At 36.8% G+C, this 12730-nt stretch overlaps 1 protein-coding gene across 2 annotated transcripts in view; it reads right to left on the bottom strand.

Annotated features, from left to right (window-relative positions):
- Positions 1-12730, bottom strand: part of Sos1 (SOS Ras/Rac guanine nucleotide exchange factor 1) — a 108816-nt gene that overhangs the window by 24728 nt on the left and 71358 nt on the right. For both annotated transcript variants that reach the window (XM_042675413.1, XM_042675414.1), the window contains exons 11-17: positions 7582-7663; positions 6851-6973; positions 6507-6610; positions 5045-5267; positions 3665-3784; positions 894-1056; positions 329-446 (exon numbers count right to left, since the gene is read on the bottom strand). In XM_042675413.1, coding sequence (XP_042531347.1) covers positions 329-446; positions 894-1056; positions 3665-3784; positions 5045-5267; positions 6507-6610; positions 6851-6973; positions 7582-7663 — 933 coding nt within the window. The remainder of the gene's footprint in view (positions 1-328; positions 447-893; positions 1057-3664; positions 3785-5044; positions 5268-6506; positions 6611-6850; positions 6974-7581; positions 7664-12730) is intronic.

Here is a 12730-nt window from a genome sequence, read left to right as displayed (position 1 = left end):
CCCAATCCTCCATTTGGAGGGCTTGCTCTCTGACTATAATCCTTAATCTAAGAGAGGTGGAATTTTCCACTCAGAATAGCATTTTAAAAAGCTTCAGATTTTGTAAAATACTGATTTTCAAGTTGGGATGCTCAACTTGGGCTTGTACTAGGCTTGATCTTGTAAGTCCTAGTAGAGAAAATCTCTGAGGGGATTCGGACACTAAATATTTATTAAATAACTATTGTCTGCTAGTATATTACATATGTCTGTCTATAAGCTCAGTTAATAAAATAAAGTGCCATCTTTTATCCAGAAGCAGAATAAAATTCCAGGAAGAAATACTTACCAAAGAAAGGCACACATGGTGGGTTAATAGACCTGAGTTTTGCTAAATATTTCTTATAATGATCTTCACTCAATTCATGAGCTTCTTCTAAAATTTTCTTTTGCCGACTTGGTATTTGCTATAAGAAGAAAAAAAATAACTTTCGGAGGCCTAAGTTCACAAAGGAATTACAGATCTTGCTAAAATAAGCTTGATTAATCATTAAAGTCCAAACATAAAACATTAGTTTGACTTGAAGAATGTAAAAATATTAAAAAAAAAACCCACCACCAACATGTATGTGAGACACGTAATTATGTGATCGTTTTACTGAACATTTTTATAACATTATTAATTAAGTGCTGGGCATTTTTCTTCTAAAAAGCCAGGACCTATGAATACATTTTAACGAGAATATCTAATTTTAAAAGAGTAACCAATTCATAACAAAATACAGATAATTCCATCTTCTAAAATGCACCAAAAAGGCAGATAAGTCATTTTAAAATTAAAGGTCACAACGATTAAGATGCTAATTTGTAATATACAATGGGAACTCATTTTTAAAACCCATGTATACACCTACCTCAAATGTGTGGTCTAGTCTGTAAACAGGTGAGGAATTCATAGCACTCACAACTTCAAGGACACCGTTGAAGTTATTCAGCTCTTGAAAGACTTGGAGAATCTCAATTATTCGACTCACTACTGCTACTCTTTCTTCTAAATTTTCAGTTTCTACAATACATCTAGGAATTAAAACAGAAAGAATTAAAAATTTGAGGCTCTCAATAAAGTAATGGTTAAAAAATTTTAGTAAGTATAACAATCTAGGGTAGGAGGAGTAGCTATCATATACCTACTGGGAACATACAGTTAGAGTGATGGATGGACAGAAGTTAGTTAACTGACTTCTTTTTTTTTTGGGGGGGGGGGTCCGGTCGTGGGGCCTGAACTCTGGGTCTGGGTGCTGTCCCTCAGCTCTTCAGCTCAAGGCTAGAGCTCTACCACTTGAGCCACAGCACCACTTCTGGCTTTTTTCTGTTTGCTTATGTGGTGCTGAGGAATTGAACCCAGGGCCTCATGCATGCGAGGCAAGTGCTCTACCACTGAGCCACCTTCCCAGCCCAACTGACTTCTGTTTTCACCACAGTTAGAAATAGAGAAAAAATAAAAAATTAAAAAAAAAAAAAAAAGAAATAGAATAGCTGGCTTGCATGCATGAGAGGCCTTGGTTTTAATTCCCAGTATTAAAAACACAAAATAAATAAAAATGAGAAAAATATAAATATTACCTAAAAAGAAAAAAATGAATGAACAATAATGAAAACAAAGCATTTTATATTTACATACTGATAATCCTTGGAAACTATATGAAATATATTATTACATATTATATTTTATGCTATTAATAAAATATCTTATAGTATATGTTCTATATAGTAGCTATTTTACTATATATTATTTATCTCCCAGAAAAATTTAAAAATATGCTATGTTCAAAAATAAAATTATGGGCTAAGAATGTGGCTTATTGGTAGAGTGCTTGCCTAGCATGCATGAAGCCCTGGGTTTGATTTCTGAGTAACATCTAAATAGTAAAAACCAAAAGTGGCACTGTGGCTCAAGTGGTAGAATGAGCAAAAGAAGCTCAGGGACAGCACCCAGGACCTGAGTTCAAGGCCTAGATCTGTCACAAAAAGAGAGACAGACAGAGAGAAACAGAGAAAGAATATCATTAAAGCAACAGAAGTTATTTTAAGACATCAAATTTGATGTCTTGACTGAAACTAAGAACTAGAGAGGGCTCAAGAATAGATCTGTGCTAACAGAAGAAAAATTATAAAGCTATTGTCCACAAATGAAGGTGAAAGATTTTTCTCAGATAAACAAAAATAAAGAATTGGTTGCTAGTTAACTCTCTGGATAAAAGAGACTAAAGGAAGTTCTCTTCTGGGTGAAAACAAGTAACTCTAGGTAGTAATTAGAATCCACAAAAAAAGTATCCAGTGTGTAATTATAAAACAAATATTGTGTAATTATAAAATTGTGTAATTATAAAAGATACTATAACTGCATTTCCTTTTCATTTCTTATCTTATTTACAAAGCAACTGTATAAAACAATGAATAGGTTTATTGCAGTACCACGAAGAGAAAAAAGAGCTGGGTGCCAACTCATGTATATAATCAAAGCTACTGTAAAGGCTGAGATCTGAGATGGAAAGGATTGCCTTGTAAGGTCCAGGCAGGACCCCTTTTCAACCAATAGCTGGTGGTACATGCTGCCACCGCAGCTTTGTGGGAGACTGAGATAGGAGGATGGAGGTTCTAGGCCAACCCCAAGCAGAAATGGTTGCACGACTCCATCCTAATAGAAGCTGAGGTGGTACACTTACCATCCCACTTTTGGCAGGAAGCAGGGACCCTCCCCCATCTCAAAAATCATCACTCAAAAAAGGGATGGAGGGGCTGGGAAGGTAGCTCAGCCGTGGAGCACTTGCCTCACATACATGAGGCCCTGGGTTTGATTCCTCAGCACCACATAAACAGAAAAGGCCAGAAGTGGCACTGTGGCTCAAGTAGTAGAGCACTAGCCTTGAGCTGAAGGGACAGCACCCAGGCCCAGAGTTCAAGCCCCATGACTAACAAAAAAAAAAGAAAAGAAAAGAAAGAAAGAAAAGGATAGAGCTAGGTGTCAATGGCTCACGTAATCCTAGCTACTTAGGAGGCTAAGATCTCTGGACTGCAGTTTGAAGCCAGCCCATGCAACAATGTCTGTGAGACTCTTATCTGCAATTAACCACCAAAAAAAATCAAAGCTGGAGCTGTAGCTCAGGTGGTAGAGCACTAGCTTTGAGTGAAAACAGCTCAGGGACATCACCCAAGCCTTGAATTCAAGCTCCAGAACTGGCACACAAAAAAAGGAGGGAGGCGTATGATGGAAGGTAGAGCTCAAAAATAGAATGCCTGCCTAACAAGCATTTAGTCCTTAGTTCAAACTTCAGAAGCAAACAGAAGGGAGGTAGTGAGACAATATACACATATATGAACGATATTTCTATATATCACTGGAATTAAACTACTATAAATATGAAGTTTATTCTGATAAGATGTAGATGGTAAGTCTGGGGTACAGCTCACTGGTAAAGCCTTGCATGCCCCCAAGACCCTAGCACCAGAAAGAAAAGAAAAGTGGGGGAGTCTTAAATATAATTTAAAAAAACTTTAATTAGAAAAAATAGCCATTCAATGTACAAGGAAGGACAAAGAGACACATAGTACCTAGAAAGAAAGTTGTGCCACAATTCTTAACATAAATGATTGATATAAATATACATATGTCAAGAATACTTACTTTTCAAACCAGAGAGTGAGATTAGTGGTGTGTCGGATCATTTTCAGAAGGTTAGGAGAATTAATTTCTTTGTCTTCTTTTGTCCATACACTTCCAACTAATTCTGATGGCTGCACAGCTCTAAAATCAACAGAAAATGTTACAACATACTTTCCCCTCTAATATAATGCTTTATTATATAAGTGAGACAAATAAAAACTAAACTCATCACAAATTTTCCTCTTTCACCAACTGAAAGGCTTATGAAAATATAGTACACAAAATTATAATTATGTATCTTTTTCTATAGCTTTTATAAAAAGTTCAGATTTCTACATTTTTCCTAACACATTATATATATATTCAATATCTAATAGTTACTCCAAAGAGGGTACAATGATCACTAAAATCATCATTCTCTTTTCTTTTTGTCTAATGGAGAAAAAAAAAAAGTCCACTACAAGCTGACACAGAGGCTTAAAACTGTAATGTTAGCTACTCAGAAAACTGAGACCAAGGATTGCAGTTAAAGGCCAGTTCAAGCAAAAAGTGCCAAAAACCCCGTATCACCAAAAAAAGCTGGGACTGGTAGTATACCAGCTACATTGGAGGCATAAATAGGAGGATCACAATCCAGGGTGGCACGGGCAGAAAGTAAGATCCTATTTGGAAAACAACAAAATCAAAAATGGCTAGAGGCATGGCTTAAGTGGTAAATGCCTAGCAAACATAAGGTCCTAGTTCAAACCTCAATACCTCAGAACAAAACCCCAAAACACACACACAAAAAACCCCCGCAAGAACACAGAGTCCTGGTAATAAAATAATAAAATTTTGGGGGAATATAATGGTATTTTGTGGAAGGAGGGCTATACATTTTGCTTTTTTCCTCATTTAGTTATTAAAAATAATTTAGTTTGAGATACTAAGTAGAATTTAGAACTAGAAGCATACTCTTGAGTCAGTAGCTACACTGATGTACAATAGTACATAGTCATGGCTTAAATTTGTTATGGCAGTAACGAACAATTATTGAACTTGTACTATGTGCTAATAAGCCATACACATATCAACTATTTTAAATCTCAAAAGAGCCTCAGAAGTCAGTATGATCTTTAGCCTCACTTAGTCTTCAGGAAGCTTCTAAGAAACAGGAAAAGTTACAAAGGAGGTTAAGGTTGCCAGTAACTGGTAAAGCCAGGATTTGAGCCTAGCTTCACTAAGGACGCTTGCAAAAAAGGACAGCATAAATTCAAGGAGAACAAAAGAGACTAAAGGAGTAAAAGCAGAACTGCTTCACAAACCTTATTGCTACTAAATAGTTCATATGCCATCTCCTTAACATCTTATGAGAACTCTATAGGACGCAGAAACTTTCAACTTGACTGTCAAATTACATACCTATATAGATCTGATTCAAGTAAAGTGAGTTGACGGGCGATTTCTATTGGGTGTAAAGTGAGTAAGTCAAAAGTCTCTGTGTGCCCAGGTCTGCTTATGTGCCACTCAACAGTGGGAGGTGAACTCTGAAATGTAATATTATGACCCGGTCCGTTGTCTCTTGCAATTTTTTTCCTTTGGATTATCTTAGTGATGGATTCAACCCATTTTTTCATTGCTTTACCTGAAATACATTTTTAAAACACTTAAAAATTCTCTAGTTAATATTTTATTTTAAAAATAATTAAAATCACATGTGATATCTGACTCTATAGCTGCTATAAAGTTCAAATGACCCAAATAAAAACTGAAAGTTCCCCTTTCCCATTTCATGTCTCCTCTCATCTTCCTGCAACCACTGCTAATAATTTAGTATGTTACTATCTTCTAGATCCTTTCTAAATAAAACTAGAAACATAAATTGTTTTGAACTTTAGTTCTAAACATTATCTTAATCCTCCCCTAAAGGTTTTATTTTCAGCTGGGCGCTGGTGGCTCACACCTGTAATCCTAGCTACTCACAAGGCTGAGATCTGAGGATCATGGTTCAAAGCCAGCCCAGGCAGCAAAGTCCGTGAGACTCTTTTTTGCTTGCCTGGGCGCTGTCCTCCAGCTCTTCAGCTCAAGGCTAGCACTCTACCACTTGAGCCACAGCGCCACTTCCGGTTTTCTGGTGGTTTATTGGAGATAAGAGTCTCACGGACTTTCCTGTCCAAGCTGGCTTTGAACCTCAAAAAAGATCCTCAAATCTCAGCCTCCTGAGTAGGTAGGATTACAAGCATGAGCCACAGCGCCCACCCGGCCTCCGACGTCTGGGAGAGTCTTATCTCCAATAACCCACTAGAAAACTGGAAGTGGCACTGTGGCTCAAGCAGTAGAAAGCTGGCCTTGAGCTGAAGAGCTGAGGGATAGCACCCAAGCCCAGAGTTCAAGCCCCACAACCGACAAAAAAACAACACAAAAAAGTTTTATTTTCCACAAATTCAAAGATTAAGAACTATATAATTCAACATTAATCTAATTAACATGAATTTTATAAACCAAACAGTATCAGAAGACTGATTCCCTCATATCAGCCTGAGTTTTGATGTGGATGTATTTTTACTATATAAATAAGAATATTTTAAACTTTTCTGATTTTCACTTAGAGTATACAACAGAAGTAAAAAGATTGACTAGAATGTCTTGGGAATCAGACACTTGTAGAATGTTTTAAATTAGAAGGGAAACCTTGGACATTATCAAACCTAGCTCTTCATCTTTTGGATAGAAAAGTACAGTCGAAAGAATCCAAGTGACTTTGCCTAAAGGCATATACCATCATAAATATTCCTTAGCACTCAAATCTATGATGCTATAAACTGATAAGCACCATATTGGTGCTTTTATCATATATAAAACTAGGCATTTATGAGAAACATACCTTTTACTGTTCCAATAAAGTCCTCCATACGTTGCAAAAGATCTGCATCTCTTTCAAAATCATAAAAGTGGTGCTCTACCCAGTGCCGGCAAACATTTAACACCCTATGGCATTAACAAAGAATTGAATCACAAGGGAACCCAAACTTGGTATAAATAGTTATTTTTGTCAAAATAATCTTTCAAAACTCTAATTAATATGAATACGATAATTTAAGACATCTCTTCTTTAACTCAGTCCTTTTACTTGTTATCTTTTTGCTTGGGAAAGGTCCTTATATATTTCAACTTTGAAGCTGAAATTTGATAAACATTTGTTTACTTCAGTTATTATTTAAGACTTACCGCAGTTGCACAGGCTGTATATATTCTTTTCTAAACCTTTTTAGTTCTGCACTCAGGGGTTGATCTCCATTCTCTATAGCCATCCGATCGGCTTCTGTTGGCTCAGGCTCTGGAATTTCAAACCTAAGGGAAAAAAATTAATGAAAATATTAATTGTAAATAAAAATCCACATACTTTTTCACTTGTTAGCATAGTCAAGAGAATATAGCAAAATAATTACTGAGGCTACATACACCAGAGAAACCACTGAGGCTTCTGTAATACAAAAGCTATTGACAATATTTGAAAAAAGAAGTTAACGCTTGCCAAGATAGATAAAACTTAACTAGAAACATAAAAATACATGTAAAAATCTAAAAATAAATACAACTTGTAAAAGTATGGGACTGATGTTCATTTCTGGTTTGTAGAATAACTCTAAATCAGCGGACATAATTTTCAAGGGTAACCAATGTTCTATGACTAATCTCTTTTTAAAAATAAAAACCTTAAAACATTAAAAAATTGACATACCTAGGGCTGGGAATGTGGCTTAGTGGTAGGTAGAATGCTTGCCTAGCGTGCACAAAGCCCTGGGTTCGATTCCTAAGCACCACTTAAACAGAAAAAGCTGGGAAGTGGTGCTGCTGCTCAAGTGTAGAGTGCTAGCCTTGAGCAAAAAGAAGCTCAGGGACAGTGCCTAGGCCCTGAGTTCAAGCCTTAGGACTGTCCAAGAAAAAAAAAGACATACCTTTCTATTACAAGACTCAATAATTCTTGAGGTTTACAAAAGGATCGGTATGTTGTAAGAAATGTCCGAACAAAATTGGGATCTAAGGAGAAAAAGGAAAGATATATTAGTCTTTAAATCTGATTGGTTAAAACTTTATCAACATTTCAATCAATTTCAAAAGTCTTTATTACTTTAACATGTAGGAAACTTTGTACTTTGTAATGTACTACTGTTGGTTTTAGTGTTTCCTAAATCAGTGGTAAAAATATTGATATTAAAATTTTACATCACCTATTTTTTGCATTCTGCATTCTCTAAGACCCAATCTTAAATTCATCATTGGCTACAGGAATGCACAAACAAAAGCAAAGGTTGAGTACTGAACCCGGTTCACATCTGGGACCTGGATCTCAGAGCATCACCAGCTAGTTAATATCCCTAGTCAAAAAAAAGGCAACAGCATAGCCAATGCATATCCTGACATCTGCATGGGAGGATTAACCATCTTCATTTCTTTAGTCATGTTATAGAGCATACCACTTGAAACTGGATCTGAAACTAGTTGATCAAGTTACAAACTGTTTCTAAACTTTTAATTGCCAGAGGCCTTATTTATAACTGCTAAAACATGCTTACAAAGATTCTGTAAGCTATTAGAATTACCAACTGGATCAGAATTATACAAAATTGTTGTTTTGGTCCTGCTCCCAAATATTAATTCCTGTTTTTGTTTTTCAAGTAGTAACAATGAGAATTCAACCATAAAAGCAGGAGTCTCCAACTCTTTCCATGAAAGGACCTACTTTTCATTCATACCTCCATGAAGTAAAACAGGAGGCTCATTGAGTGAGATCACTTCTACAGGCCTGGCCTACTCCCATCTCTCCTTGACAGTATTCTCCAAAGTTGTGGAGAAAGGCTGCTGTCGTGAGCATAGGAGATGGCCTTCTGCATAACCAGGGGAAAAACATCTTCCCCTACTGGAAAAAAATAGTCATTCCCTTTTATAATTCAGTTTCACCAAGGTCTAAAAATAGCACTAAGAGGCTTTTACAAAAGGAGGCAAGCCGGACGCTGGTGGCTCACGCCTGTAATCCTAGCTACTCAGGAGGCTGAGATCTGAGGATCATGGTGCAAAGCCAGCCCAGGCAGGAAAGTCCATGAGATCTTATCTCCAATTAACCACTAGAAAACCGGAAGTGGCGCTATGGCTCATGTGGCAGAGTGCTAACCTTGAGCTGAAGAGCTGAAGGACAGCACTCAGGCCAAGTTCAAGCCCCATGACTGACCAAAAAAAAAAAGGAGGCAAAAGTTCGTTAACTTGAATTGTTTGTGGGAACACTCTCCTACTTACAGTAGGGACTGTTGACTCAAATGGTACTTTCCTTAAGGGGAGAAAATGCCTTTATTTTTGTCAAGCTATACAGACACTGTGGATTAAAAGTTTGCTAAGAAGTACATATCTTTCCTTGGCACATGATTTAGTAAAATCAGAATGTATTTTGAAATTTTCTGTTTGACTCTACCTGATTAAGAAGCACTCTAATTTTTCCCTTAAAATATTGTAACATACTTTTACCCCCAAGAGTAAAAAGGCAAATTCATGGATTTATTATGAAGCAGAAATCTATATCTAATCAACATGTGGTGGTCAAGACAATGAATCAATTTAAGAGACAAGTTAAGTGTAAAACTACAGTGATTTTTCAAGTTAAAGAAAAATTTGCCTAATAAATATATATTATTGTAGCCTAGGCTGGCCTCAACTTGAAATCCTCCTGCATCAGCCTCCCATATGGTAGAATTACAGATGTGTACCACCACACTTGGCTTAAAAGAATATAGTAGCTTTTAAATGTTCCATTTTCCTCTAGTTTTATACCTCTGAGCCTTGAGTGGGTTACTGAATAAAAGCAATTTAAATACATATAATTCCTTAATAATTTCCTTTCTGTTGGTATTTTATTGTTTGTCTTCAGTTCCAGAGTTCCTCAATTAAAGACTAATGTCTCAACCAGAAGAACAGATTTTAAAACAGAAGGCTGTACAAGATTTTAAAACAGAGATTTTTATCGTTCATCACAATCTTCCCTTTCAAGAATCTTCTTCCTGTTCTGCAGATCTATTTGTAAGGTGAGGCCACTCAAAACAGCATGTGTTTAGGAAGCAACAGCAGTGGCAACATAGGGACCCTCAGCTGTCACTGTAGAGAGAGCCCCTGCACTCAGTACAGAGGTCTCCGAGCATCCCCGATCTACACTCCACATTTAGGGTACGCTCATCCCCTCCTATGAAGGAGAGTGTATTTCAGTTGGAAGATTAAAAAACAACATCTAGAACTATCTCTTCTCAAATGCTATCTAAAGTCAGGCTAAAATGTTGTGGGCTATCAAAGGTACCTTGAAGTTGAAAATGAATAAAAGCAAAACGTATGTCTTAAGAAAACTGGACTTTTCATCTTCGTAAGCCACTTCAGCACTTTAGTAACTGCTGATGACGCTGGGAAAGACAGGAATGCCTCAGTGCCACGTCAGCCCCTGGTGGCTGCTATCTAATGTCCCCAAGAGCTTTCACCTGACTTATTCACAGGATCTGTGAGATGAGAGAAGCAGGTGAAAAAGAACTAACATATCTAATGCCACACAGGGCAGTGGCAGAGCTGAAAGGATTCTTGACTTAGTGCTTGGTGCTCTTTTCTACTGTGACATGTCACCTCCCTGGGTTAAAGAGTTCCTTAGGAGCTGGGCCCGTAGCAAATAGAATATTTCCTACATGTAAGGCTCTGGGGTTGGACCTGGGCCCAGCACCATAAAAGCGGGAGGGCTAAAGATTTCCCCAGCTGTGAGATCTAAATATGCACAATTTATGCATGAGCTATATAATCACTATAGATTAGTTCAAATGCAGCTCTAATTGCTAATCTTCGTTAAAGGCACCAGAAGCTACTAAGAAATGAGCAATCACATTGTGATTTTGTAGTCTTGGTAAGTTTTCTTCCAGATTTTGGGAAGCAGCAGCTGTACCTTCCTGTATACTGTATTCTAAAGAGAGCTTCTGGCCATGAAACAACACTCCCACAAGCATCACTGGTGTAGCAGGGTCTAAAAATGACTCAAGTTTAAGCTATTTTTAGCTTTGCTGGAAGAGCAGACTTGCCAAAAGGGGGAAAATAAGGCAAGAAACTAGGCTACATATATCTCGGGCTATATTCTTTTTGAACCTAAAGAAAAAAAAAACCAAGGAATTAAATAATTTAACATTGAGAGAACATAGTTATATCTGAAATTTTGTACAGAAAAGCCCATTTACCCCAGAAGCTATTTTTGCTTCTACTACATTGATTTTTTCACTTCAGTGACTGCAACATATACCATGCCATATTAACCACTGGAAATCTTTACCTCACTGATGATGTAAAAAGCTTAGTAATTTGATACTAAAAAATACCCATCAATAAGGACAGGGTATGTGATCTTGTAAGAAAATTTGTGGTTCATGTCTAATTCTAGCTACTCTGGAGGCTGAGATCTGGAGGATCATGGTTTGAGGACAGCTTAGGCAGGAAAGTTGCTTGTCCTGCAAAAGAGTAGGCATGGCTCAAGTCGTAGAGCACCAGCCTAGCAAGCCTGAATGCCTGTGTTCAAACTCCAGTAATCCCCTCCCTCCCCCCCCCACCAAAAAAACCTGAGTACCTACTTTAACAGGGAGTGATAAAAGCTTAGAAATACTTGTTTGGCTGTGGACAACCATCATCTACCTTTATTCTAACATGACGTTTCAGAAATTGAAGGCAGATACATAAAAAAAAAGTCCAAGTTTGTCTTCAAAACACAAACATAAATAGTCATAAAGAAAATAAAAAAAATCTTAGATGTTCCCTGTTTATCAACTGTTCACAAAGGTTACTTGCAAACTTCTTCCTTAAATATGATCCTCTAATGGACTTCTATATTATCGACAACAAAAACTTTCCCTGCAGTCTTTTTCTGCTTCAACATAGGCAACATGACTCTTCTTTTTGAATTCTCTCCCCCCGAACTAAGATTTCAACATGGCCACTAGCTTCTCTGCTTCTCTCCCCACTCTCTATACAAATACCTGCTAGCCCTAAGCCTGGATAGAGCCAGGCTGTTTCAAACAGAAGATGTAGTTATTGTTTTTCTGCTGGCTTTCTATAGTTGCCTCTGTCTCCTTCATTATAAAACCTTTGTTATTTTACTGCAGAATTATTCCAAAATTCTAGGAATTCAGATATATCTACATTCATGTTTAGAATGTTTAATGGTGAGGTGATAAAGTTAATCCTTGTGTCCCCATTTTGATTAGTACTTGACATTTTATATGGCAAGATTGATGAGACTGATAATGAATAATTCCCCCCTCCCCAGTAGTTAATCAGGATGTCTGCTTATGTGATAATACTCCCTTTAATATAGCTGTTTAAAAGCTGCAAGAAACAATACACTCCCCAGCAAGGACTTACAAACAATCACTCTTGAATTCCTTAAAAAAGGAAACAGACGCTATGCTGACGCACAAACACTTAAAAAAAAAATCAGAGTTTAAAAATAGAGCAGCACTGCCCTATGGATCAAAAACTGTTCAAAAGATTTTTAAAAGTTAAGTGCCTAAACAGAACTAAGACACACATTCAAAATAAATTATTGTGGATTTAATATTTTATATGTGAGTGCATGAAACAGAAGTCTTAAAATACTGTAAAGGATTTTTTGAATACTTTAAAAATATATTCTAGTTTAAGTTTTCTTCAATTCCATCTTTGATAAAGGAGAAGTTTGCTATGCAAAGGAAGCTCTCTTTCCTCAAATTTCATATAAAAGTTTCCATTTCCAAATAATGTCAGTTCTGGAATCTATTATCTTTACCAAAGAGACATCTCATTTCTCTAAAATAGAACTGGATACACCAGCAAGCATTTTTCTACTTACATTGTCAGGTTTCAATAATGAACTTGTATATTACTGCCTACAATAACTTTATGAAATAAACTTCCTATTCCCAATACCTTTCCTTGGGCACACTGCTTTGTGATTGCTCATTCAAAGTAAGGAAATAGTCTCTTCATATTACTGCCAGATTTAGAATAACCCAACTGGGTAATTCTCCACCCCACCCTACCCCTAGCATTTGGGAATAAATCCCAAAG

The sequence above is a fragment of the Dipodomys spectabilis genome, unplaced genomic scaffold (genome assembly GCF_019054845.1).
Source record: "Dipodomys spectabilis isolate Male_0828 unplaced genomic scaffold, ASM1905484v1 ptg000026l, whole genome shotgun sequence".
Classification (NCBI taxonomy): domain Eukaryota; kingdom Metazoa; phylum Chordata; class Mammalia; order Rodentia; family Heteromyidae; genus Dipodomys; species Dipodomys spectabilis.
This window is presented reverse-complemented; position numbering and strand designations above follow the sequence as displayed.